Source organism: Apteryx rowi, unplaced genomic scaffold, assembly GCF_003343035.1.
Source record: "Apteryx rowi isolate R43461 unplaced genomic scaffold, aptRow1 scaffold_24, whole genome shotgun sequence".
In the NCBI taxonomy this organism is placed as follows: domain Eukaryota; kingdom Metazoa; phylum Chordata; class Aves; order Apterygiformes; family Apterygidae; genus Apteryx; species Apteryx rowi.
In genome coordinates, this window is record NW_020448752.1 from 2864770 (window position 1) to 2891291 (window position 26522).

The 26522-nt window shown below is 46.4% G+C and overlaps 1 protein-coding gene across 2 annotated transcripts; it reads right to left on the reverse strand.

Annotated features, from left to right (window-relative positions):
* Nucleotides 1-8568: 8568 nt before the first annotated feature.
* Nucleotides 8569-22248, reverse strand: LPAR4 (lysophosphatidic acid receptor 4). 2 transcript variants are annotated; one of them, XM_026066197.1, is made up of 2 exons: nt 21910-22248; nt 8569-10351 (listed from the first exon to the last, which is right to left on the reverse strand). In XM_026066197.1, the coding sequence occupies exon 2, from the start codon at nt 10196-10198 to the stop codon at nt 9152-9154; it is 1047 nt and encodes a 348-aa protein (XP_025921982.1). In that variant the 5' UTR covers nt 10199-10351; nt 21910-22248; the 3' UTR covers nt 8569-9151. The 2 variants fall into 2 exon arrangements, with proteins under 2 accessions (XP_025921982.1, XP_025921983.1); XM_026066198.1 differs by lacking the exon at nt 21910-22248 and adding an exon at nt 19167-19238.
* Between the last annotated feature and the right edge of the window lie 4274 nt (nt 22249-26522).

Below are 26522 nucleotides of genomic sequence, written 5' to 3' on the forward strand. Positions count from 1 at the left end.
AAAAATCCCTAAATAGCCAAAACATCCAGTCCTGCAGTTCTTACATCAGTCAAAGTCTAGCTCAAGGCTGTCTGTCATATGCAAGGACTCTTCAAGAGCTCAAGCAGACGTACTCACTGCTTGACAGTGGTCATCCTCGCTCTTTCTGCAGTCTGGCCTTGTAACTGTTCTACACGCTCAATAAAAAGCATTGCTTATTCTTTTTCCAAGGGCATGTTGCTATATCGGTAGAAGGTGCTTTGGTGCTAGGAGAGTTGGAGAGCAAGCCCAAACAGGTCAAGCTAAGTAAAAATGTAGTATGAACCAGGCTCTTGATTTAAGGAAGGTGGCTGTTTGCTGGGGGATGTATGTAGCCTGTGTTATGCAGTGCAAGTGATGCATGCAATGGGTTCATTTCTGTTTTGAGCTGTGAAACAGTGTTTAAATCAAACTTGATGATTATGACCTGAATTCCAGGTATCTGTGCTGACCTCTAAGGATGGGGCCGGATCCGGTGGGGCACTGGTCTTATCAGCTTGGCAGTTCAAAAGTTTAGCTGTTTTTTTAAGGTCTCACATAGAATTTAAAACCCATCCGCTTTCTTGTTGAGCTGGCAAAGGGATTGCTGAACAGCCACTGCGGAGGATTTGAAATCCTATGGATGTGCATGTGTCAAACTGCAAATGTCAAGGTGGGCTGCAGATGTAAAAAGCAAAACCTCTCCTGTGTTAGATTTACATGCTCGTAGCTGCCAGGTGGCAAATTAGTGAATACCAAATGCTGCTTTTGTTATTGCATAGGCAGAGGAGAGCAACGTGAAACAATATCTGTGAAGGAAAAACTGTAGGCTTACTTAACTGCAAAAAACTCTGACTTCCAGCCGAATTTTGTGAGGGAGTTCTGTGATATATGGTAGATGTTGAGCTCTTCTGAGCTGCAGAAGGCAACAATAAACTAACCCCATGGAAACCTCAGTTCTTATCTCTATGATGATATATTCAGGATCAGGAAAAGGTTAGGAAGTTGCTTGGCAAATGAGATTCTGCCAGTTGACAAATCTGAAGATAAGGAAGGTGACTGGTACAAAAAGGCCAGGAAAGCCCTTGTGAAAGATACTGCTCCAGCTGAGCTTGTGAAGGGTGAGGATGTGTGTTGATGCTGGTGATTACTATGTTTTGGTGATGAGGAGGAAGGTGGTTTTGTTCAAAATTGCACTTCAGGTGCTTTCTTGCAAACATTTTTTTTTTTTCAAGCAGGTGAAAATGTGCATCTTTCTTGAAAGGGGAGAGAAAGCCTGGTTTAACTTGTGCATCGCCTGGTTTGCGTTGGGTTGTATGAACTAAGGCTCTACGGCTGTGTGAGTGGATCTCAGTTCTGTTGTAATTTTAAGCCCTATTTTGGGGCACTGATGATGATACCTGTGCCTAAAAGTATTCTCATGCTAAAATGTCTTCACCCCATTACCTGGAGCAGCATGGTCACTTGCACAAGATTTTATTCTGCCTTTTTTATTATTTTTTTCCTTTATTCCTGGATATGAGTGTTTTACTGCACATGTTCTTTTCAAGGCACTAATATACAGTGACAGGGCAGGCTATCATTTGTAACATAATAATGACAGCATGCCACTATTATAACAGGATAACAAGTTTTTTCCCTTTTTATGTGAGTGATCTTTGTAGAAGTCTCTTCCAACCCAAGATTCAACAGCTGTGCAGTAGGGAGCAGCCTCGGAGTGGTGACTCACTGTGCTGATTCAGTGCTGAGTTGTGGGACACCAGTGTTTGAAACACTTTCCCCAGTTGCCCTATTGCAGCTGATTTAATTTAGCAAATGCAATAATACCTCCCCTGCCTGTCAGCTCCTAAATCAGTGTCGTTCAAGTGTGACATGCGGTTCTCGGGCTCCTTGTGTAAGAGTGTTGGAGGTCTCAACGCTGACTTTTGCAGAGTTCATTTTGCTGCCAGCTCGTTTCCAGAGATAAGACGTCCTGGTGCCAGCTTTGGAAACAGCACAGTCCTTCCAGTGGGCAGGAGAGACTGGGATTAGTTTTTTGCCATTAGTGTGAGAACACAAACATTGTGCCACTGTTGAGTTTGATATTCAAGTGTAACAGCCAAACCACCAAATCCAGAGAAATGTTCTCCTTTTCCCTTAGAGGATATGTCGTCTCATTTTCTTTTTGGGTTGAGTGCACTGTAACACCAACCTGCTCTCGGGCAAACTCTTCCAGCAAGGCACCGGAAATAGGAAGCCGTCAGGGCGAAGGGGATCCTGCAGACATGCACGCTGAAAGGAAAGCAGCTGGAGGAGGCAGGAGAAGGGTGCTTCGGCAGCCCAGCCTCTGACTTTGTTATCCTGTGTCAGAGAGAGAGATGGTGTCTTCAGGGAAATAAATTCATTAAAATAAGTTCTCTGGCAACTGCTCTGGTCTCCTCATCTGTCGTGGTCTTTGGATGCTGACTTTCAGAAGTGATCTAGTGAATGACTTCAAAGGAAACGTTGCATGATTCCAGAGATGTTTGAGGTTAACGATGCGTTGCCGCAGAAGAAGCTCGGGGCATATATAAAACAACAAAAAGGGAATGACCAGTTTCCCATACTTATGGTTTCCAGGAAATTCTCTGTGTGTGATGGATGTAGTCAGAGTTTCTCAAGAGGTCTACAGAAAACCTTCAATTTAAATATTATTCCTGTTAATATGTGTATTTATAGAAGTCAGAATAAATGAGCACACTCACACATACTGTTTTTCCGGAAAAAACTTTGCTTTTTCATTATGCACACGCACGCACACATGCACGCATATATAAAAGAGCAAACAGTGCAAAACATGCATGTTGTTAACTTCTATACAATGTTTACATTGGTCAAAATCCCCCATGCAGAGAAAAGCTAGCACAGGATTTTCTTAGGTACTTGACAAACAAGTATTTTGGGAAAACATACACACAACATAACTACTTGAGCCTAACGAGAAACCACCTGACTCTCCTTTTTTGTCCCAGTGTTTTAGGTGTGTTTGTGGGTCCTGTTGCTTTTACATGGAAGAGGGGAAATTTAATAATTTAGAGAGAACTGCCAGTGCAGTTAAATATTATTTTTAAGTGAAGTGACATTTTCCAGAGAAAAATGGAAATAGTGCCATGCTTTCCTTTTTCTTCACCATGAAATATGCCTGTTTTACAGAAGCTAAAATCACTGCATTGAAAGTCCATTTGTCCGTTTTCTGTCCTCCCTTTCCCCTACCCCGGCAGGTTCTAAAAACCCAGCAGCCTTTCTTCCTGCAGGGAGACCACCGGCAGGCAAAAAGCTCTGCATGGACCCAAGTCAGCTCGGCATCCTCGATGCCTGGCATCCTACGTGCTCCTACTGGTGCAACTCATTGGTTTCTACATCTATAGCAAAAAGCACAGTAACGAACAATACAAACTTTTACTAATAAACATATAGACAGAACGAACATGAAAGGGAAAAGACTTCAAGAGCTGGAATCAATGTCTAGAGAAAAGGAGGCCTTGCCAGTGAACATTGTTATGTTTTCAGTTAGTAGCAGCGGTCCCTATACATCTTTGATCACTGTTTTGGGAAGTAAAGAAGGGGTTTTGAATAGTTCTTTCTCCCTTCTTAGGCCCTGGTTGAGTGCAGCATTTTAAGTCTCTCATTAACCTAATTTTCAAAGTAAAACACTTCCACAGCACACCACCTCGTGGGTGTTCAGGGTTATGGTCCTTGGGAGTGTGTCAGAGTCTCGGCCCACAGCTCGTACCCCAGAAGCACTCTCAAGTGTAAGCCCGAGGTCAGCATTCAGAAGTTAAAATTCCAGCCTTTTGCATTAGGGGAGGGAAAGCAGGGCTCGGACTTCTAATCTTATGAAGAATAATTGCGCCTCTGTAATGCTGGCAAACATCATCTACTGAAACGGGGACCATCTGGATTATACGTTTTCGGAGCAAATCATGCCCCGAGAACCACTTGCAGTCCATCCTTTGGGATGCAGCAAAGCTTTGGGGTTTTCCTGCGTTCAGGGTTACGTTTGCTCTGCAGGTACAGTGATACCCAGTTGGGCTTTCGGTGTGCCGGCAACAGCCTCAGAAGTGCGGGGTGGGCTCCCCTGACCTGCCCCAGGGGTAGGACAGTCACACTTGCACACCGGGCTTCGGAGAGGAGCCGCGGGAGTCCAGAAGTGCAGCTGTGCTGCTCCCAGCCCACGCGGCTCTGCGTGTTTTGTTTGGACTTATCAGCCCGGGGCAAAGATAACTGGAGCATCTCTGTGCTGTGCTCCGTGGCGTGCTCTGGAAATGGCCTCAGCCGCTACGCGCATGGCTAGCGCTCCTCTCGGTTACCTCACACATCCTATTTTTTCTTTCTTCAAACAGAGCACTGTGTAGAGACTCTTTCAGAGAGCCTGTTGTTGTCTGCTGCTGTTCCCCGTCCTGAGACAGGATTTCCAAGACGGTCATTTCCTGCCTCCTTTTATAGCAAATCCGCCTGCTGGGAATGCCATGGAAGTGTTACTGGCGAGTCCTTTAGGGACACAGGCCTTCAAGAAGACCGTTAAAGGTGCTATATAATCTTATTGTATAAATATGGTCGGTCCCATTTTTCTTTACCAACTGTTTGTCAGAGGCGAGACTTCTCCGAATTATATAGTGGATTTTGTCTAGATAAAGGTAGGAGAGGGGAGGGTCTCTCCTGCAAAACCACAGGGAGGACTCAAAAAATGTCATGGGGCTGTTTTTAGGGAACCTAGAGGCTGAATGCACTCAGCAGATCTCTGAGATGGGCAAGGCTAGTAGGAACAGCGTGTTCCTTTCTGACGAGGAGCTCTTCCTCCTTATGCGAGGAGCCAGTACACCACTTTCTCTACATGACCTTCTGCTGCCTCCTTGCCCTTGCAGACCACTTCATGGATTTGAGCCTGGGTAATTCCCACTAATTCTACAAAGACAGAGAAGACTTATGCTGTCACATGAGTACTTGGCACCTTTCTTCTGATGTAGAACCTGTTCTTTTACTAACAAAAACTCACTATAAGAGGAGGGTTTTCATGGTGACCGTAATACAAGGCCCTGCTTCCTCATATAACGACAGCTACCATGAAAACTCGTAGACTGGCACTGGCGTTTCGTAGGGATGTGCATATGTAAAGGTGAGCTTGGGCAGAGAGGTCTGTGTGGTGTTTCTCAGAGCTTTGGCTTTCCAGCACGGCAAAGCTTTGCGAAGTGAGGTGGTGAGCTTACAGCTGAATGAGTCGCTCAAGGAGAAGTGGGGAATGGGAGAAGGGAGCTGCCTGGGAGCAGATGAAACCTTTGATTAACGGTGTTGTATGTTTAGTGTCCGAGAGGACTTCTGCATCCTGTCTCTCAGCTTCAGCTAGATAAAAGCATTGATGACTTCTTAATTTGATTTTTTTGCATTTAAACTCCTGCTTCTGGTTTGTACCGTTTGCTGACAATAGCCCTTTGTTAGACAGGGGAGGAGAAAAACTCGGCTGCATGTTAGCCAGAAAAACTGTGAATCCACTTTTCATTTACCGCCATCGTTCCTTCCAGCTTGTCTTGACCAACATCTGAAAAATTACTTTTCCTCTCTCTGAATGCATAATTGGTTATTTATATACAAACCATACAGCATTTACTTGGTATACCTGACCTAGAAAAAAGATTAGTCAAGAACTATCCTACCAGATGTGAGTGTCAGTCAACATATGATCTCCATATAATTTATAAGGTATTAAATTACAAAATAATGAATCTTTTCAGTTAGCATTTTGGCACATGATGATAGTATTACATTTTATGTGAGAATATCAACCACAGCTCTTGCCCCATAAAACTGCAAACAGAAATTTGTAAGCATTGGCACTAGTTTCACTTAGAAAAAGACAACCATTATGCTCGTATTACAGTTAAGCTATGTATGCACAGCCTGGATGTTGTCCAGTCACACAGAGTTCTTTCCCCCCTCTCTTTTAACATTTCCTTAAGAAGGCTAGACAGTGGTTTCTAGGTTAGGTTTTCTTCTTTTTTTTTTTTTCTTTCTTCAAATTTAACCAGAGGAAGGTCTGCAGAGCACAGAGCAGAAGGTCTTCCAGGATCCTTGCAAACGAGATGTTGCTTTGTTGCCAGCTTTGCTGTGCTGGGCCAGGTTCTGCTCTTGCTCACACCAGAGCAGCTAAGGTGCCACCGTTAATGACAACAGCCTCGTCCCAGGAAACTCCCAAACCCCGCGTGTAACTCACGAATCTCATCTTTCTGCTTCTTGCTTGCAAGTGGAAAGCAGCAGCTTTAAACAGGAGATTCGCAAGCCGGCAGGTAAAAAGTTGCCTGTGGAGAACCAGCTGGCATGTAAACAACTTCCTATTCTTTCATTATAAAAGTGAAATAAGAAGGGTTTTTGCCTCGGAGAACTGCATTTACTCATGTACCATATATTCTTCTTGCCCGTAGGAACAGGGTTTGAACTGCATCTTCAACACCATAATCTCAGCTTTTTAAAGTATCCTTTCCACTGCTATTCTGTCTGCTGTCCCTAAAAACAGAGCTCTGGTGCCTCATTAAATACAGCTGTGAACGAGCAGATAAGGGCAGGGCAGTGGAGCCGGGGTGCCCCCTTCTCCCCCGCGGCGCAGGATGTGTCGGAGCTGCTCATGGCTGCACAGACCTCTCCTTCGCTTGACGGTGCCGCGGTGTGAAGGATAGTTTGCTGCGTACGGAAAACCCTGCTTGTATCAGAGCTTGTAAATCCCTCTTGCCTCACTTTGGATTTTGATCTGAAGTTATGGAAACAGCTTCTTTGAAAAAATATACATTTTATGGCAAGTGTTGAAACAGACCCATCAGCCAAAGGAAATAGGGATTTTAGAAAGCCTCCTAAACTGTTCAGTTTGGGCCTGTACTGAAAGGGAGGAAGGGGCACGGCACTTTGCCTCGGGTTAAATGGCCGTACCGGGTTGCAGGGGGACGCTCGTGGAGTTGCACGGGAGCCCTCACCTCGTGGAGGAGGTAGGCAAGAGAACCAAGCTAGCTGAGATCAGGTGTGGGGGCTTTATGCTTGTTGGGGTTGCGGCATAAGCGGACAGTGAAACACGTTCGGCAAATACCGATACTTCTTAAAACACAGCTCACTGTTTCTATTCAAGGTAAACTTTTTCTGGCCACTGAGAAAATCACGGTGTCCTGCCACGTCTATCTCTTTCTGCCAATTAGCTTGAATGATCTACGCCTGTTTTCACATTTCTTTTCTGCCCCAAGGTGGAGCAGTTGTTGTCTGAGGGTTTAATATGCAGCAAAAATCTCCCAAGCCAGTCTCACATGCAAGTTTCTAGTGAATAGAGCCATAACTCAAAGCTGAGATATAATGGTTTGGCTGCTCTAATACTCCCTGCATATGGTGAATTTATTATATACTTGTTCTCTGCAATACATGCTAAAAAACAGGGGCACTATACAACCAACAGTCATTTTAGAGCTAAAATAGAATGACCTCGAGGGCCTGTCTTAGGCTTGTTAAGCAAATTACTTTTTCATTCAAAGTGAAAGTAGTGCTACATAAATATTCCGTTCAAAGCACAACATTTTTTGCAACTGAGTTCTTTTCACACTTTTAAAAACTGATTGTTTTGAGAAGTAATTGCATTTGATGTGTAGCTCTCAGTATTTCATGAGATTTGATCTGAGAGAATTAAGATAAGTGGTTCAGTGGAAGGCATCTGTTCCATTAACTTTTTATCTGTCTTTTATTGGCAATATAGCCCTAGAAGCAGCTTTATGCTGTCCAGCAGAAAATATATATCATTGATCTAACAAGTAGTAACTTCATTCTTTTCCATGTTAACTTGGTTATCTCATATACATGTCTGACACTGAAGGATGAATCAGCCAGTTAAGGTCAGTATAGCTTCTGTCCCTACAAAGGCTGCAGGAATGAACCATTCAGTAAAATGCAACAGCATACAGATAGTTAACTTTACATATATATTTATATAATCTATATCTATAAAAGGAAGTGCAGGATGTAATAAATTAATTGCAGAACAAGAAAACACATTGCTATGACTAATTAGGAAAACGGTGCAGCTAACTTGTTTTACTTAGTCCTCTTTTGGAATTACTTTCAGACCTCTAGCTTAATTAGTTGACTGTGTAGCAAAAAAATAGCAAACAATCACTTACAAGATCTTCTGCTAACTGTCAGAAGATTAATTCTGCTAACAGGACACCAGTTATCTATATGCAAACAAGTTCTTTAGCAAGATCAGCACTCTGGTTCTTCAATCCTTCAGTTGTGCGCAGTTTCCATATATAGATTTGGCCTAGAAAGAACTCTGGGGTTTCAGACCCTTTCTTTCAGCTGACTTTATAGTCCAGTCCTTACCAGAAATAGTCACACATAATCTCCTGGGATATAAAAACCCACGTGCAACACAGCCATAATGCACTCTTTACTTTTCCCTAGAGATGGCATTTAAAATAAAAAGCAGCTTAATTGTACAAGAATGAAACTTATTTCTAAATTGCTTCATTAATTATTCTCTTTTCTTATTAATTTTCTTTTATATCAGCAAGCAACTGTTTTGCCTTCTTTTCAAAACAGAATTATTTACACTCCAAACCTCTCCAAAAAATAAATTTAAAATGCCTGCATCTAGTAAAACCAGGATGTATACTCTTGCAGTGAAATAAGAAAAAGCCAAGGCTTTTATTACACCTTTTTTAAGCAAACATACATATTGTGTGAAGTTATTGAGTTAACATATGATGATTCACCTCCAGAAGACATGAAATATTGGCAGATATCTCTAAGAAAATTAAATTTTTTATTTCCCAACTGGTCCCATGTCAAATGCTGGGGGGAAAAAAAAGCCAAATGTTGGCATCTTGTGATTAAAAAATCTGTTCCATTCCCTTCTTAGTCGGTGTGTATGTTGTCACCCATCCATAATCTCCAAAGAGATCCATCTGGATTATTATATCTCATGTTCTCAAATGGAGATGCCCGTTGCAGCTGATGGAGCAATCCCAGTGTGAGCATTGCCCACCTGTGTAGTTATCCCCCACTGACTTTTCTCTAGTAGCACCATGTGTGAACCTACATTCTGAAACAACTATTTTGCACGTGGTGTTAATGAGGAAATGAACGGGGGATAACTCCATGTGTAAACAGGTCGCTAGAAATGTGATTCAGATGTTGGGTCTCCCCCATTCGTAATAGCCTGGTCACTTATTTCATCCTGCGGTGCTGGTAGTGCAGTCTTTGTTAGAGGTGTTTCAGTCTTGAAAAGAGAATCCATTTTTATCTGGGTTTTTATGTTGAAAGACTTCTGGAAGGATTCTGATGTGAAGTAGTAGATGAATGGGTCAAAGCAGCAGTTCATTGTTGCAATGCACAACGTGATTGGGTACATTGTCCTGGCAAATCGCTCCAAGGAGCAATTTGCTATTGCTTGGGACCTCACGAGAGCGTACAAGAAGAGTATGGAATTGTAAGGCACAAAGCACACAACAAAAATGGCCACGTGCACAATGATCATCTTCAGTACTTTCTCTTTGTTTGTCCCAATCTGAGACAAGGTGGCAGGTTTCCGAAGAGTCCTGAGTACTAAAGAAGAGCACGTAAGGTTGAGTAGCAAAGGAATTATGAATCCTACCACTTCAATAAATATAGTGATCTTAGACAAGTAGGTTTTCCAGATACGTTTGGAAAAACCTTCAAAGCAGGTTGTGCTGGTGTTAGAGACGTTGGTTGTGGAGAACAACGAAGCTGAAATTCCACCACTGAGGACCAGTATCCAAACACCAGCACATACTATGGCTGAATTTCTCCTCGTCCTAATGGTACGAGATCGGAATGGATAGACGATAGCAAGGAAACGGTCAACACTAATGCAGGTGAGGAACAGCATGCTCCCGTAGATGTTAGTGAGAAAAGCTGTACCAGAAATCTTGCATAGGCTGTCTCCAAAAGGCCAATGCCTGTTGAAATTATAAAAAATTTTAAAAGGCAAGGTGAACACAAACAGCAAGTCTGAAACAGCCAGGTTTGTCATGAAAATGGCTGTTTCACTTCGCATTTTCATCCGGCAGCAGAAAACAAAGAGGGAGGCACAGTTAGTAATCAAACCGAGGATGAAGACCACGCTGTACACAGCTCCATACAAGTTGTACTTAAAGGAATCATCCGTCGAGCAGGTATGATTGTTGCTGTGGTTTCCCATGCCAGGTTTGTGATGTGCCTCCGAAGAACCTCAAAGTCTATTTCAGTGACATCCATAAAATAAGATAGTGATCTCTCTTCTTCCTGAAGAAACACATCCCAGGAAGGTCTCTTGACACCCTGCTACCATGAGTTTGTCACGAGTCCTTTCGTCCTAAAGGAGAGACAAATAGAAACTCAGTCCTGCAACCCACTATCATTTAAAGTGTCTGTACAAGAGAGCATGTATTCTTTCCTTTCCAAAGCAATGGACATGGAGACAAGACCAGTAATTAGTTTACAATGTAGTCTTTTGAAATTCTACTATTATTGGAATTTTTCGAAGTTGAACGCAGCAGTTACTGAACTCAGCCTTTCCTTCCCCCTCCCCCTTTGCTCTCTAGTCCTCCTGTTGGACTAGCAGCGTGATAGCTAACTCCAGCTTTCCATGCTGGAAAGGTTTTTCTTAAAAATTTTTAGATGGAGGTGGCCCAGTGTATTTGGAAAGAAATTAGACCATGAACCCATGATATTGCCCAGGTATAGAAGCAAAGGACAGTCTGAAGTATTCACCTAAACATGTGCTGAGAGCAGAAAGGAGTTGAAATTTTTAGTGTTTGCCTTTATCTGTGCAAAAATAAAACTTCTATGGTTTTACAACCCTCTTTTTAATTAAAAAGCATTTAAAAAACCCTTTATTTTGGCAAAGTGTTGCTTTGCCTTTTTTCTATTTGAAAATAAGAACATTCTAAACAAGTTTTTCAGAGTGAAAAACCAAAATGTTGTATTTCAGAAATGTTTACCATAAATGCTTTCCAAAATCTAAATGCTTGCCACTTTTGGAAAAGTTGGGGGAGGGGTTCCTTCTAAATTTCTGCAAAAATGATAATATTTTGCAAAGCGTTTTACATTCCCCCTCCCCCCCCCAACCAAAAAAATTTTCCAAAGGGGACTCCTGTAAGTTTTTGACAGCTTTACTTTCCCTTCTCTTTGTCAAGGTTCAGAAACAGAAGTTTGAGAAATCTCACACGTTCATAAGATTTTGTCCCAATTCAGCAAGCTTTGGAGAAGTGTAGAGTCGAAGTAAGCGTGCTGTTTCCCAGAAATAAGTGCTTTTTGTACTCTCTTCATGTTCTCTTGTTGCTATTCTAAGTGTGTATTTTTAAGGCTTGTAAAAATAGTGATCAGAAAGTCTCATTAATTGGAGAGAGAATAGTCTGTGATTTGGAACATGGGCATGGCAGCTGGTAATGTCTTGGAAATGCGGAGCAAAGCTGGATAACTAAAGGAGAGACCTTTGCACCATAAAACATAGCAAACCAAATATGAAACAAAGTTTGTGTCCTCTTGTAATCTGTAATATAACAAATGTCTTAGTAACTAAAGCTATGGAGCAATTTAGAGAGATGAGGCCATTGTGCAGAACTGGAGCTGTTCCAGAAAGCGGTCCTCTGACAACGTGGTGTCAACAGCAAACGTGTAACTGAAAAAGTTTGTGTTAAAGGTTGAAATGGCAACATATAAACAAACAAGTGGGGGAAGAAAGCATGGAACCGAGACAATTTGGGATGCAAAATATCTGATGAAATTTAAATGTTTTCCATATGTTTTCCTACTGGAAACGCTTACGCTGACAATTGTTCCTGCATGCTGTCAGCGAGTCAGCTGGTAAAATGTCAAATGCTGAGAGAGGCGTTATGGTGGCAGCTCTGCCAAAGGAGAGGTGCGAGTCCTGCCCTCACCTGGCAGCGCTTGGAGAACTACAGACCTGCTGCACAGCCCGCAGCGACCGGGGCTGTGAGGCAAGCGGAGGCAGCAGCCGCCCCTCGCCCTTCTAGATGCACTGGGCGTAGAGCAAAACAGCAGGAAGGGAGGATCCCCAGATCTTGCTTTTCAGAAAGATGACTTTCGAATGACTTGGATCTTTTGGCGTCCAAAAAGATGACTTGGAACTACGTTTATGTGCATCCTGTTGGAGGGATTCGTGCACCAGCCTCTCTAGAGACCCTGGCAGGAGCAGGACCGGGGCAGGGAGGCGTTGCCTTGTGCTGGTCCCTCGTTCTGGCTGCTGTCGGCCGTGCACGCCTTGAACTAGCAGAATTCGCTGTAATTTCCTCAGAAGACTTTGCTGTGGGCCCTTCAACCTATTCAGCAAATTCTTTCTTCATTTTAATTCTGTTTTGAGCTGCACATTTGCGATGAGCTCCTGCATTAGCAAACGTTCAAAGCAGAAGTAGACGTGCTCTTATCTGATGGCTGTTGACTGTGCGACAGGGGCAGCTGAGATGAAAGCCCACGTTCGGCTTTTTTCTAGAGCACACGCAAAGAGACGCTTCATCACGTGAAGTGTGCGGGAGGGGAACGGACCCGCGAGGGAACTCGCTGGGTAGGGAGTAAACTGCTCCTTAGTCCCCGTTGGGCTTTTGTGCGCATCTTCTCAGTGTTTTTTCTACTAAATTCATGGCAGAATGAACTTGGTTGTGAAATGATAGAAAGAAGCTTAAAGACAACGTTGGACATTTAAACTTTTTAGTAATAACATCTCAAAGGTGCATTTTCCTTGCGTACGAAGTAATCTAAATAAGTGGAGTCTCACCTACAAATTGAAACGCCTTTAGGCGCAAAAGCGCGCATTAGCTCCAGCAGAAATAGGTTTGCCTCTTAGCTCAAAGCTCAGCCGACTAGGTTAAGCTCGTGGCTTGTTACCCTCCTGTAGTATACGGAGATATAGAGTATACATCATCTCCATCAGGAGCCACTTTTTACGTTTGTTATTGAAATGTAACCTCAATAAGCAGACTTTCTTCTTCTATGCGTGAAACCAGGCGTGCCGGCCTGTCCCGGTCCAAGCTCCCCGGCGCTAGGGAGATCTGAGAGGGTTTGGGATCAGCCAAAGCTTGCCTGGCCGTGGGCCCGGGAGGTGCATGGAAACCCCCCTTTCCAATCCGCGCGCACAGCGCGGGACTTTGGCTGTTCCGCAAAACACAGCCTGACGCGGCACGCCGAGGACCGCTCTGAAACGCTTGCCTTTAGCACGGACGGCGTGCCGTGCCGGCGGCCGGACCCAGATACCGCCTCGTGCAGCAGAAAAGGGGCTTGAGCATTTCGTTCCGTCTTTCCTGCCCTCCATCGGGCAGCCACAAGGACAAACAGCAGTTTTGCTGCTGTAAAAGTCCAGGGAATTGCCTGCCAGCGATTGTCCGGCTAGGTTACGGTCTTGGAAATATAGGCCTGCGTTGTTTGCCTCCCCAACGCTGAGGGGGTTAAACAAGCTGACAAGCTGCTTTGAAACCGAGCCATATGCTTTAAATTCTGAAGCACGAGTCCACAGATTTAGTTGTCCAAATGTGAGAGTCATTTTCCTTCCCTTCCAGTAAGAATTAATGCAGCAGGATGATCTTCACGTATATCACGTTCACCGCTGCTTGCACTTTGCTGGTGGAAAAATCTCTAGCAGCGTTTTTTAAAATGCGGAGTCAAGTGAACATGAACAAAATCACTTCACAGTTGTGTTTTTCAGGCAGACCAGAACTTTAAATCCTGTATCTAAAACAGGGGGGAGAGGAAGAGGGAAGGACCGTACCTAGCTGTCGGAAGTGGCACCCTAGCAGGATACGAACCCGGCTTTAAGTGGTGATACGGAGAATATCCTCCCCCTTGTACAAGGGGTGCTGCAAGCCCACCGGCGGCAGCTGGATTCCCCCGCGCAGCCCCAGGAGCCTCCGTGGGCTTCCGCAGAGCAGCCCACGGGTTTGCTCTCCCCTCCCCTCCGCTCCCCTCTTCCACGCACCGAACGTAAGGGAAAACTTCTACCTGTAACTCCCCAAGGCATACAAGTATCTGGTTTCCAATGCCTCTGTTCCCTTCTCCTCATACCCCAAGAAACCTTCCAAAGAGCCAGCTTGCAGCTTAATTCAGGCCGACCCTTTGTTTGCACTGAAAATAATTACTGCGGGTACAAAGCATGCTTTAAAATCAGATATTGTACGTCTGCTACGTGGTATTCTTTCTGTTTCCATAGGTATATCTTATTCTCCACAAGTCCATTAAACTAAGGCCAGAAAGATTACAGCGTGAATTTGGGGGCTGATATTGCATCTTAATGTTTTCTTTTTCTCCTCGTTTTTAATCGGAGATGTAAGATGAATGTATCCTTATTAGTCCGACTATGCAGGGCATCCTGTGTGTGTGTTTACTGAAATAACTAAAGCTGCAAAGCCATTTCATGGGAAGTTTGCGACTGACCAAATGAAAACCTTTCAAATCTGAAAGGCTTTTTGTAGATTATTGCTATCTGTACCCGCATTATCTCTAAATCAGGCGACAAACAGGCTTTATAGGTGACGGTAGCCAAAAAATTGACAGACCAAAAGGTGGGTTTTACTAGCTTTTGGGGTTTTCTCTGGGTTTTGTCCAGAAATGTCTGTAGGTTATGGCAACTCTTGTTGTGTTTTGATACAGTTTCAAACCCTGACCTCGAAAATAAACAAGTATTTTCCTTGGGCACAGCATGCGCTTTATGCCTTCTCTCGACAGGAATCGCATTCATTGGGAGGTTTCTACTTTACTGGTATTCGCGTGGTTGCACAGGGGTTGTATGAGGTATAACGTGCTGCCAGGTACCAGCCCCACCTGCGAGCCCAGCGTTGAGGCTCTACAGCCCCATCAGCTACCGTTTTTTCAGTTTCTTTTATTTCCCTCCTTCATTCTACCTTAATTATGTAAGAGGTCCAAATAAGATTTTTCTGAAAAAGTTTGTTTAGATGATAATTTTGCATAAGGCTATAGGACTTGGATTCTTCTAGGCAGTGATGAGTACTATATTAAGCTAAGCCTATACTGCAATCGTCGACCTTACGGATAGACTCCAGATACTTTTTTTTACATGAAAGAGTAAAACTTTTTGACCAATCTTTGGTATTGCTAACGAGCTATCGCAACACCAAACTGATCGCCTCTGAAGTCTTGCTAATGTTCATTTGAAAGCCGCTTGAAAATGTGAATTCAGAGAAAGCAAAGCAGCCGCTGAAAGCGCGGCAGTGCAGTCTCACCGCTGCGTCTGCATTCACGACTGCTTTGCTGCTCTTGCAGTATCTCGGTGGTTACAAAGGGATCTCAGCTTACTGGTTACCCTCTCCTTTCACTGGAAGTTTTGCTAGTCTTTTTGATTGCAAAGAGAACTTGGAGAGTATTATCCCTAAAACTGCTTTCAGTTCAATGTTGTGATTTGGAGGGATCTGGTATTTGAGCTTCTCCCTTTTCTGGGCTGGCAGGATAGTGAGCGTGTCACACAGCAAGGCCAACTCCGTTTTCCCAGTATCTGGTGGTGAGGGCTTACAAGACACTGTACTTGTCCTGGAGCAGGAGCTGCTGGTCCGATTTCTGCTGTCCGCTGCTGGAGGGACACAGCGCTTGCAGTACTTGCAGCTTGTTTTTGATGGATACGAAGTTTTGCTCCGGCTTTTAAGCTGGCCACCTTGCAAAGTTGCTTTGAGCTCTACATCTTCCCCTTTACTTCTTCAGTTTTACAGTAACCTTTTCCTACGTTTCTTCCCGGTGTGGTATGAGCGGGAGAAGCCGATGGGATTGTATAATGGGAAACAAAGCCGCCGCCTGTAAACAAAGCACTATCGACTATAAAAAGTGACGGAAAGTGCAAATGCTTTAATCTCTTTCATTTACTAATCCTAAGTGATGTATCTGCGAACAGTAGGAAAGAAGTAGACAGACGTGTGACTTTGAAGTCCAGCAAAGGTTTCTGCAGCTTCAAAGGACCGTTCCTCCCTACGGTTTATCTCAGTGAATGCCGAGAGCCCGTGCATGGGCAAGAGGGGGGCGTTTTCTGGTGCTTAGCATAAAGGACGGGCAGAAAGGCCCTTATTCATGGCTTTGACACTTATTGTGCAAGGATCTCCAGTGCCAATGTTACCCTGATTCCCCGATATTTACAGTGCGTCTGGTAACATCTCCCACGCTTGATAGGAAGGTGAAATCATGAGTCACTCGTGATCAGCTCAGTCAGATTTCACCATCTGATTTCCAAATTCTGTCAAATCCTCTTAGGTAGAAGAAAAACAAGCCTCCTGGCGCTGGGCTCCGCAGGGGCCAGCGAGGCATTTGCCTTCGCCTCGGCCACCAAAGTGCTCCCCAGAAGCAGCCGGGGCTGGTGGACATGTGCCGGCCCTCTGCGCTCCTCCTTCCCCTCCGCTGGTGGGGGCCTCTGGGCTTCCCAACCTCACGGACCCGCCAAGGGCAGCAGCTATTTCCCGTTGCCTGGAAGGAAGAGGGTGACGGAACTGAAGCAGGACCCCAGTGTAATTCTGCTTGAAGATGGAAACCTGAGCCTATCGGACCTAATCCTAAAGGCCCCGCTCTCTCTTTTTTCTTTTTCTTTTTTTTTTTTTAATTGGTCAGCACTGCCGTTGTCTCCTAACTGTCCTTTGAGACCTACAAAGCATTTCCTGCTCATGGTGACTTCTCTGTGCTGTATCTGTTTTGTATTGAGCTAATTAAAATGTTTCCTTCTGAAGAGAAGAGTGAACTGACTTACCCCATATTCAGCCACTGATCCTCAGGGCATGACTCTCTTTTTGTTTTCACTAAGAATGACTCTCTCCATCTACATCACCCGGTTAACCCTTGCCGAGCTTTGGCCTGCCCATCCGCCGCGGCCTTCCGAGAGCCTAATCTACGGGCCAGTAATGACGGAATTCACCCCAAACTTCCCAGTTAAGCCTGCGTCATTTTGCTTTTATAAGAAGGACTTTTTTCGACTTGCAAAGGAACCTCAATCGGATTTTGGAATATTATAAGCACGCTGCTTTTTTGGAACCCCAGGTCTTTTGCTAAGGGGGCATCTCTTTACAATAGCATTGCAAGGTCCAATAGAGATCATGGTAAGAGAAGATTTAGATGCAATGAAAAAAATTGAAGAGTTGATGAAAAACAAAGTTACAGTGTTTGACCCAATGCTTGAAAGTTGTTTTCACTCTGGAGTAGAAACTGATGATGGAGGTAGCGTTATCTTTGATGTAGTCCTGTTTATTGACAGAGAGTATTTAAAAAAAAAAAGAGTCCTGTTGCCCTGAATACACTCAGGAATCTAACAACAGGGGCCAGTTTATTTGCTTTCGGCTCCGAAACCCTTTCCAGTCAGCATTCTGCCCCGAAAAGCGCCCTGTCTTTGCCTCCTCTGACACCATTTCCAGCGGTTCTTTGGTGCCGGCTTGCGGCGCCCGGCCGGTGGAGCCCTCCTTCACCCCACCTCGCGCCGGCCCTGCCTCCAGCCCACTTCCTTTCTCCAGGCCCTTTGCTGAAGCAGCAGAGCTGAACTTTCACCTCTGTTTATCCAAAAATTACGGGCTTTTTTCCCCCTCTTTGCATACATGAGCTTCAGCAAGCTTCCCGCCAGCCAGGTAAACGTCGGTGGCAGGGACCCGCGGCCGGGTTTCCTCTGCGTGCTGGGCACGTCCCGCTTGCAGCGAAGCCGGCAGTGGCGGCGATGAGCGCTTTGCTCGGGCGCTCGGGACCTCGGAGGATGCGTGCGCTGCGCTGTTCTGCCGGAGGGAGCTGATAATGCGGGACTTTGCTCTCCGCTTGCTTTATTCGGGGGTTGCCGGATGCTGGGTGCCCTCCTGGATTGCTGCGCAGCGCCAGGATGAGGCCGCTCGTCCCCTGCTCTGCGGGCCACGCTGGGCTGCTCCGGAGGCACGACCCGGGTTTCCATGCCGTCTCCCTCACCGCCCTTCTTGGGAAAAGCGTTAAGGTCTTGAGAAATATTTAGTGGCGTATAATGAAGGCACGTGCGAGGAAAGAGAACGTGGAGCTACAGTATTTTTCAATATGAACTAGAGAGTAAAGTTGTCCTCATGTATTAAAATAAACGTAGAATAACTTCACAATGCAAAAATAGGAAATCAGAGACCGCGAGTGAGGTTTCTGTAGTTAAGTTTCAGAGAAAACATTTCTAATAGTGACATGAGTGAAAGGGAATCAGGTTTCGGCCTGATATGAGGCATGCTGCTATTACTGGGAAACGCAGTAATTCCTATTTCCCATGTAAGAGCGAGTGCGTGTTGTGGTGGAGGATGGTGTGTTTTCTGCAGGTTCAAAAATTAAAATGGGAAAAATACTAGATGAAAATAAGATTTTCAGTTGTGGCTGTCTATGGGCATAGTAGGCATTTAAAATATTATAAAAGCATATTATGTACAGAGAAAGCAAGGCATTATGTTGCTTGCATGCATCTTTGTCCCCGGGCTCGGGGCTGATGAATGCCCTTCAATGTGACTTGCTCAAACCTGCCAAGATAAAGAGGCTTTGCGTTTTCTACAAAACAAAACCCACCCATTACAGATAATTCAGAAAACTTTCCTTGCAACTGGGGTCAGCTAAGGTGAATTTGGCTCTGAAACCACGGATCTTTACTCTCCCCTTTACGGGACTAAATTCAGAAGATGATGCATTTGAGGAAATCTTGCAGAGCCACTGTCTGTTCCTGTGAATAAATAACCTCTCTTTTCAAGGAGAGAATTTGCCTTTTGTGAAAGGCCGTGGGCTCCCTTTCCCTGAGACTAAATCAGGTCCTTATTTACGGAGGAGGCGCAGCATGCGAAGGAGCCGAGCGAGTCTCTGCGCGCACGCTTGACCTGGAAGGACCTACGGAGGGCCGGACGGGCGCTCCCGGAGCCGTCCTCGCCAGCTCCCGGCCCTGCGCGTGGGGTGGCTCCCTGGGGGCTGGTCTGTGCCCGGGCGCTGCTGTGCAAGCCATCGGACCGGGCCCCCGCGCCGTCCGCGCGCACCCGCCACCAGCACCCAGCGGTGAAGAGAGGCCCCGACGCTTCAACGCGCTCCAACCAGAGCGAACCGCAGCCCGCGCGGGTGCATCGCGCGCACCGGCGCAACTAGATACGCCACTCGCTGAGCCTGGGCGGGAGCAATTCAAGGGGTCTTAAATTATTAATAAAATAGCAAATTTTACACTTAGATACCTCTCAACAAGCATTTCTCAGCCCTCGCAGCGCTTCCAGGAGCTGCGTTGGGGGCAGCTATGTGCCGGCCCGGGGTGAACGGGTCGCGCAGGGGAGGTGCGTCCTTACGTGGCCGGATTTGGGGACGCCCAGCAGCATCCGAGCGAGGGCTTGAAGTACGTCTGCTCTTAGCAGCCACGCTGTAAGTGCCCAAAGCGGTACTGCAACAGAGGGGTCCCTTGGCCAGCGCTTCCCACGCTGCTTCGCCGCATACCCTTTCCTCCCGGGAGCAACCTTCTCCCGCTTTCCGTCCCGGCGCTGAGCGCAAGAGTCGCGTACGCTGCGCTGCTCCCTTTCCCGGGGCCGGCCCGCGTTTGGGGTAAAAGGGCCCCAGTTACGGCTCTCGTGCTCAGCCCGGGGGTCGTGGGTGCCGGAGGGGCACCTGGCACCGGCCGGCAGCGCGTCCGCCCAGGCACCGCCGGCACCGCGGTTGCTGCTTCCCTGGCACCGGGGAGGTGCGGTTGTTTTTCACGTCTTTTTGTCAGATTGCAAAGGAAAATGAAAGCGAGCGGGTAATCGCGTTCAGGCGGCGGTTCTGTTTGTCCGTCCTCCTATGAGCTCAACTCCTAACTCCAGGCTCTAAAAGACGTTGATTTCTATCAGCTGACCTAACCTCAGCCAGGGAGAAGTGTCATTTTTACTCTCTGAGGATTAAAGTGAAATGCACACCAAGTCCCCCCCCCTCCTCCCTCCCAGGCTCGTCTTGACTTTCTTTTAAAATTAAAAGGCTTTGAACCCATCAGAGTGGTGAGGTTAGCGTCCTGCCTGCTTTATTTTGGCTTTCAGAATACCAGCAAGAGAAAGAAGATGAAAAAGTGCTACGAGCGGGGAATATCCTTATCGCTGACCTGTGAACCCTGCGCTTCCCATCCTCTAGGTTTTACTGTTCCGTTCATACAGGGGAGCAGTAATAAAAGATATGATCGTCTCCTCTCAGAAAAGGAGGAAGGGACCTTATTAAAACTTACAGGCGTCTCTTGCAAACTGTTCTGCAGTGCACTTAGGGTGTTAAGTCATATTTCTTCCAAACAGCTGCATCTTTAAACGGCCTGAAGCGTGCTGTGCCTCATTCGTTTTACTTCTGACAATAGTTTTTCTATTTGCATATAGCTGCATTCGAGTTTTCTTGTGGAATTTTGCAAATGAGTTTAGAAGGAGTACATTTTAGCTATAAACGAAAGCCAAAGTGATATTTTAAAGTTTCCAGTATAAAATTATACCTTTTTCCTGTTTTTTAGTGTAGTTTGGAGGAACCAGATCTCTTGATCACATTACATGAAACTGAGAAGATATCGTGAGCTGAAAGTCTCAGTTCTTGCCACGTTTATCTACTACCATCTCTTAAGCTTGCATTAAACTGACTGCCTGCAAGTACAAGAAATCCCTCAGCAAGGGATATTTTTCACAAGTCTGAAAGGAACAATAAGGGCGGAAGAACCTTTAGCTTGTCGCCCTTGGTGACACGGTGAGAGTTACAGTGCGAACGAGGATGATTCCCCTGCAGCGACCCGGACAAGCAGCTCGTACAGCAATTGATTTCCAGGAACTTGGAGATCATCTTTTTCACTTTAAACGGAAACATTCCCCTCTTTCATCCAAATCGTATCGTTGCTCAAGGAAGAGGAACGAGATCTTCCTGGAGGGAAAAAACATTGCGGATCCCTGCTGCAACGCGCAGCTCCAGCCAGGCGGCCGGATTCCTGCCGCACCTTTGTCCGAGTTGGCGGATTTTAGAAAACGTTAAAATCTTTTCTTTTTTTTTTTCCCCCCAGTGCTGACATTAGATCTGGACGGTTTTATGCTGAGTTAGGAAGTGAGGAAAGTGACTCACCGAGGCCGAGCGGGGCCCGGGCCAGAGCTGCTGCCCCATCCAGCCCCTCCGCGCGCCCCGGACCGCGCGGCCGGGGAAAGCTCGTCCTTCCTCGCCGGAGCGCGCTGCGGCCGGGGGTTATCGCCAGCCCTTTGTTAGGCAGCGAAAAGCCGCCCGGCGTCGCGGCCATCGCGGCGCAGGGGAAGGGGGGCGGCGAGCGCGGCCCGCGTGCGGGGGGCCCCATCGCGGCGGCGGCGGTGCCGGCCTCGTCCCCCGTGCAGAGCATCGCCGGCCGGGGCGGCTCTCACGGCGCCGAGGCAGCAGCTTAAGCGCAGCCCGACCGGGGAGAAAGCCCGTTTCCCGAGCGGTGAGCCGGCAGGCGCAGCCTGTGAGCGCGGGCTTGCAGCGGGGCGCTGCTCCCGCCCGGCCGTGGCAGTGAGCGGGGGAAAAGCTGTTTTATAGCCCCGATTTTCTTTTGCACAGCTGTAACTATTTTTCCTTCCAGTTAAAAAATAAGAGCAAAGAGGCGAGGGGAGATCAGGGGAGCAGGAAGGCGTCTGAAAGCACCCAGAAGCTGCAAAGCAAAGCAAAGCTGGGCAGGAACACAAGATATCTTTCTAAACTGAGATTTAAAGCGGTTCTTTTGCAAATGTTCCCCTCAGAGTGAGCCAGCACGGACCGGGCTCTCGTCCTCCAGCAGCTCGCTGCGAAAGGCTTGGCTTGCTGCTGGCAAACCTGTAGCTTCTCGGACGTTTACGGACACAATTATAAACGCTGCCTCCTCGGGAGCAGCAGCCCTGCTTTGCCTTTGCAGCCCCGTCTGAGAGGTCCTGCCGCCTCTCGGCGCGGCTGCCTTCCCCCACAGCCGCTCCGAGCTTTATTTTTGTCTCTTACCTCTGATATTAGCCCTTCGGCTAGGAAAGAGGATCCTCTGGCAGCAGGGAAGAGCAGCGCAGGGACCGGTTTATTTACCTCGGCTCGTTTCTGGCGCGGAGCGGTCGGTGCCCTTTTCTTTCTTTTTCGGCCGCCTCCGGTTCCATAGGATTGAAAGCCGGAGCCTGCTTTTAAAGCCCAGCCTCCCCGCTAGCGCGCCTCGCTCTCATTGTGTTTGCTTCTCCCTTTCCTCCGCTCTTTTTGGCAGTTCCCACAGGCAGCCGAGGCCAGTAAACAACTCATTGTGCGGCTGCGGCTAATGTTATTCCTTGGGCTAGCGGCCGATACAGCCAGCTCTTGTCTCGCTTCTGCATCACGCCCAGCTGCCGCGGGCTTTTATCCAGGCGATTCAAATAACTTCCTGAATATCTCATGTAACAGCCCAGCTCCAATCCGCAAGACCTCATCCTCCGAGGGTTCATGCTTCAGATAGGCTGTAAAATGCTGGGGCGGATTTGAACTGAAAATGATGAAGGTGCTTTTTTTTTTGCTTCCCCCCCCCCCCCAATCTAGCGTTCTTTGAAAGATGAGAGGAAAATCTGGATGCGTTAGAAAGGGATAGCCAGAAACTTTGAGCACGGCACTCGCACCAGCACGGGTGTTGAGCCTGGGGGCTGGGGGAGGGCTGGAGGTGCAAAACCCACCGGTCTCACGGGGCAGTTAGCAAACGGGGCATCGGCAATTCCTGCGCGTCCCCTGCTCCGCTGCGGCCGAAACGGGAGCTGCCTCCCTGCGCGCGCGCGGCTATCGCGGGACGCTGGCGGCAGCGTGGCGGGCCGCGAGGTCCCGCGTCCGCCGGCCTTGCCCCTCTGCCTGCAAGAGGGGGGCACCTGAGCGTGGGAGCACGTCAGACCCCGTCCCCCCGGAGCCGGGCTCCGCGGCAGATACGACCCCCCTCGCTCCGGTGCAATGCCACCGCTTTTCACGCTTCGGGGGCCGTTCGTATGCGGCCGGGCGAGAGCTCTCAGCGGGGACTGGTTAAGCAGCAGGTCTGCATCTGAAATTGCTCCGCTTAGGGGAAGAAGTGGCGTTTAAATGGCTTGAAGCCGGTTAGGCTGCAGTGATGATGCAGAGTCAAATGAGCCCTCTGCGGATTAACATCTTGTGTCTGAGCCTTCGAAGCTCTCAGTCCCTCGGCAAACCCCTCAGAAACTGGACTTGCAGTATTGCTGCTGAAGCTGGAACAGCGGCAAATTACTTCCCTGACGAATAAATAGAGGGTGCATCCTAAAACGGAACAAAACTTCTGCGCTTTGGTCAGAAAGTGGCAATTCTGCCAGCTTTGATACTGTTGGAATGTAACCACACGGGTGTACTTGCGCGGGCTGTTTGCTTTCTCTCGGGAGCTGCTGGTTTAATGAAACCCTCCTAACGGAAACTTTCGGCTGTGGCGAATGTCAGGGGCTCTCGGGAACTCCTCCTTGTGGTGCTCCCTGCAGCCTACCGGGACACCGGGGTGGTGTCTCTGCCCCTATGGAGTCCCTGCTTCTAAACCATTCTAGCGATCCGTGGTCTCCACGGAGTCCACAAACTTCTCTCGTGAACGGGTTATTCAGTCACCTCCCACTGATGGGCTTTTCTTTAAAAAGGAGCATCCTTTTGCACTAGCCCTAGCCCAAACCTAGAACCCCTAAGGTTGACCCGTGATGCTATGCTCTATCTTCTAGAGATCATAAAAACCCAAACTATTCATGAAAAAAACAAACTATTCACCTTTGGGGCATAATAAGTCCTTGCTATTAAGGTGAAAGTAAAAGCGCTCAGAGCCACAGGTCCCTGCTCCCCTCCAAAGGGCATTTCACATAGCGGTACACGTGTGCTTTTACCCTCCTTCTCCAAGCCTGTTTAAACAGGCCAAACGTTGTGCTATCAATGTACTCCGTATATTTTTTAAAATAAATAAAGTATAAACATCTCCAAGAAAGTACCCTTAACGTAGGTTTATTTACCAAACAAGAAGAGAAGGATGTGGCTGCCTCTCCTTTTGGTTACAGTTACAGGCAAGTGTTTTCTTTAAAATGGAAAAACAATGAACAGGCTCCGCGGCTCGTCATCTCGCCTCTCTGCAGCAGCTCATGTGCCGTCCCCACCCGGATCCCATGGCGCTCATCCTAGGCTTGGGACAGGGTGGGATTCAGTGAGCTCTCCCGTTAAAACATTGGCAGTACATCAGTAATCTCCAGTTATTTGGGAAAACAAGGCTCATCGAACTGTTATCTCCTCGGAAAGCATGGCTGCTGAGAAGGCATAACATGTTTAAGCAAAAATTTTACCACCTGCTTACACAGCTCAGATTTTCTGCTTGTACATCGAAACTCTACTGGTATGTCACTTCTGCAGGGTCTGTGGTCGTCCATGGTGTCAGTGGTCTAATATCAAAGAATCAAACCGTGGCTTTTGGGCAGGCACGTGAGATTTGCATTGATTTCAGCCGGGCAGGAATATCTGAATTTAAGGAGAAAATTTGCCCACAGGAGTAGTATATTGTATTTCCAGATGATTAACACTTAATTCTTATGTTGTCAAACATACTCAGTATCTGCAGTCAGTTGATGCCTTATTGTGTTGAGATTCCTACTTTAGGGTATTTATGAGCGCTCGAAAAGGAGCCAACAGCACAAATCCAAATTGCATATAAAGGCCAATAGACTATATGTGATAGAGGCATTAGCTTTTTTCCTTCCTCCTCTATTTATTGGCAAGATTTATTTCCTTTCTTTGCTTTTCTACAGAAGCAGGCTGAATTGGTCATTTGGTAGCTAAATACTACATGGCTTTGTTCCTGGTATGGTGGCATATATCAGATGTTTGGAGACTTTGTGGAGCTCTCCCCTGCAGAAAAGAGTCTATGAACAAGATAAAATTAAGCTGCAGAAGTCAAATCACCGTATGGTCAAAATGAACCATCCAGGAATGGCATGATGGCATTACAATGGTGTAGTCACCCCGCTTAGGGAAACGGGTAAGCCCACCTTGCCAAAATAGTTCCCTGATGAGCTTACAAATGCTGTTGTATGTAGAAATTTTGGCTGTCTGCAATACAGCCTTAGGACATCTGCAGTATTTGCGCACTCTATCAGGCATGCAGCTTCTTAAGGTCTCGCACTTTTAAAACACCAGTTTTAGGACTACAGCTCCCACCCTACAGCAGCTTCTTTGGAATAAGGTTAATGTTTGGTGACCCCAAAGGAAACGTTTGGATGATTAAACCAGAAAGTTCAGTTCTGGTTGCCCAGAATATTTCTTTTAGATGTTCCCCAGGAAAGCTAAGGGAAAAAAGTTAGTAATACTGACATTTTCCTGGAAAAAATGTCACTTTACAGAAACCACACTCTCTGCTGGAAAAGATTCTGAAGGAAAATTCCTGAGCAGATCTAGCAGGACGCAGCAAGAGCTCACTAATGCTGCAGTGTTCGCTGATGCTTAATGGTTTGTCAGTGTTTCCATTTGAAAACCTTTTGAAGAGTTTTATAACATGGCCATAAAAAATCATTTTGGAATCAAATGGAAGTGCAAAGCCTCATCCTGTTTGTTTTTTTAAATATGCATTTGGAAGGACCTTATTTAATCATTTTAAATGTTGCAGATAGATGGTATAAAAATGTGAGTGTCCATTTGAATCCGTATCCTTGCAATTTTAGGAAGGCTCCATCTGAAAATTGTATGTTTTGTTAATTTGCCAGCACTGAAAGTTCCATTACTTTTCAATCCAACAAGACTTTTTGCTAATAAACGACAGGATATTTCTTCTCCAAATGTTTATTCAAATCAAACCCTTCGGGGGAGGGAGGGGAAGGTGCTGTTGTGCCAGCCGAGCGACTGGGCATCCAGAACGTCCCATTGCTTCCAGTGCTGCTGACAGCTTTTGAGTGAAGATAACCTCCTAAAACATAAAATACAATCCATCAGTTCATTAAGGAGTGGAGTAGCTAATTAATCTTTGATTTATTTCTCTGACTCTTAGAGCCATCAAGGAGCAATCATTTTCTTTCCGATGAGTCCTGAGGGCCTTTCTTTACTAGGTGCAGTTAACTGGAAGCAAAGGCCTTAGATTATGAACTGCTGAAGAGTGTTTCCTTGTATAAAAAAGTAAAATAAAAATTTGTAGTTTGCTAGGTCTGTCATACAGCTCTTCAGTGGCAGCAAATGCCTGAAACGGAATATTCCTCTAAACCATGCATTTTTTCCTAAACCTTTGCTTTCCTTTGCCATGTCGCATCATCAATAAGCTAAGCGAACGTCAGTCTTTTAGACAGTGTCTTCTCTGTGCCTCAAGGCCCGTCTGTCTCTCTTCGCTTTCCGTGTTTTGTGGGCTCTTCCAAGTGTGTCTCAGTAGTTTCAGAGTCTTTCAACTGAGAACGGATTCGTTTTGCCAGCTCTCCTCTCATTAGTCATTTTCCCCATAATGTGGAGCAATTTCCAATTTTGCATGACCAAATCTAGCCCATAATGTCAACTCACTTCAGAAATTGCATCCAGCTTTGGGCTTAACTCAGAAAAACGTCTTCAGGTGGGAAACACCTGATTATTCCCTCCTCCAAAGTTAGTTCAGAAACTTGCAGCGTCCTGCTTTG

What these genes read in the sequence shown, in the direction of transcription:
- LPAR4 (XM_026066197.1), bottom strand. Translation starts at nt 10,198, where the DNA reads ATGGGAAACCACAGCAACAATCATACCTGCTCGACGGATGATTCCTTT.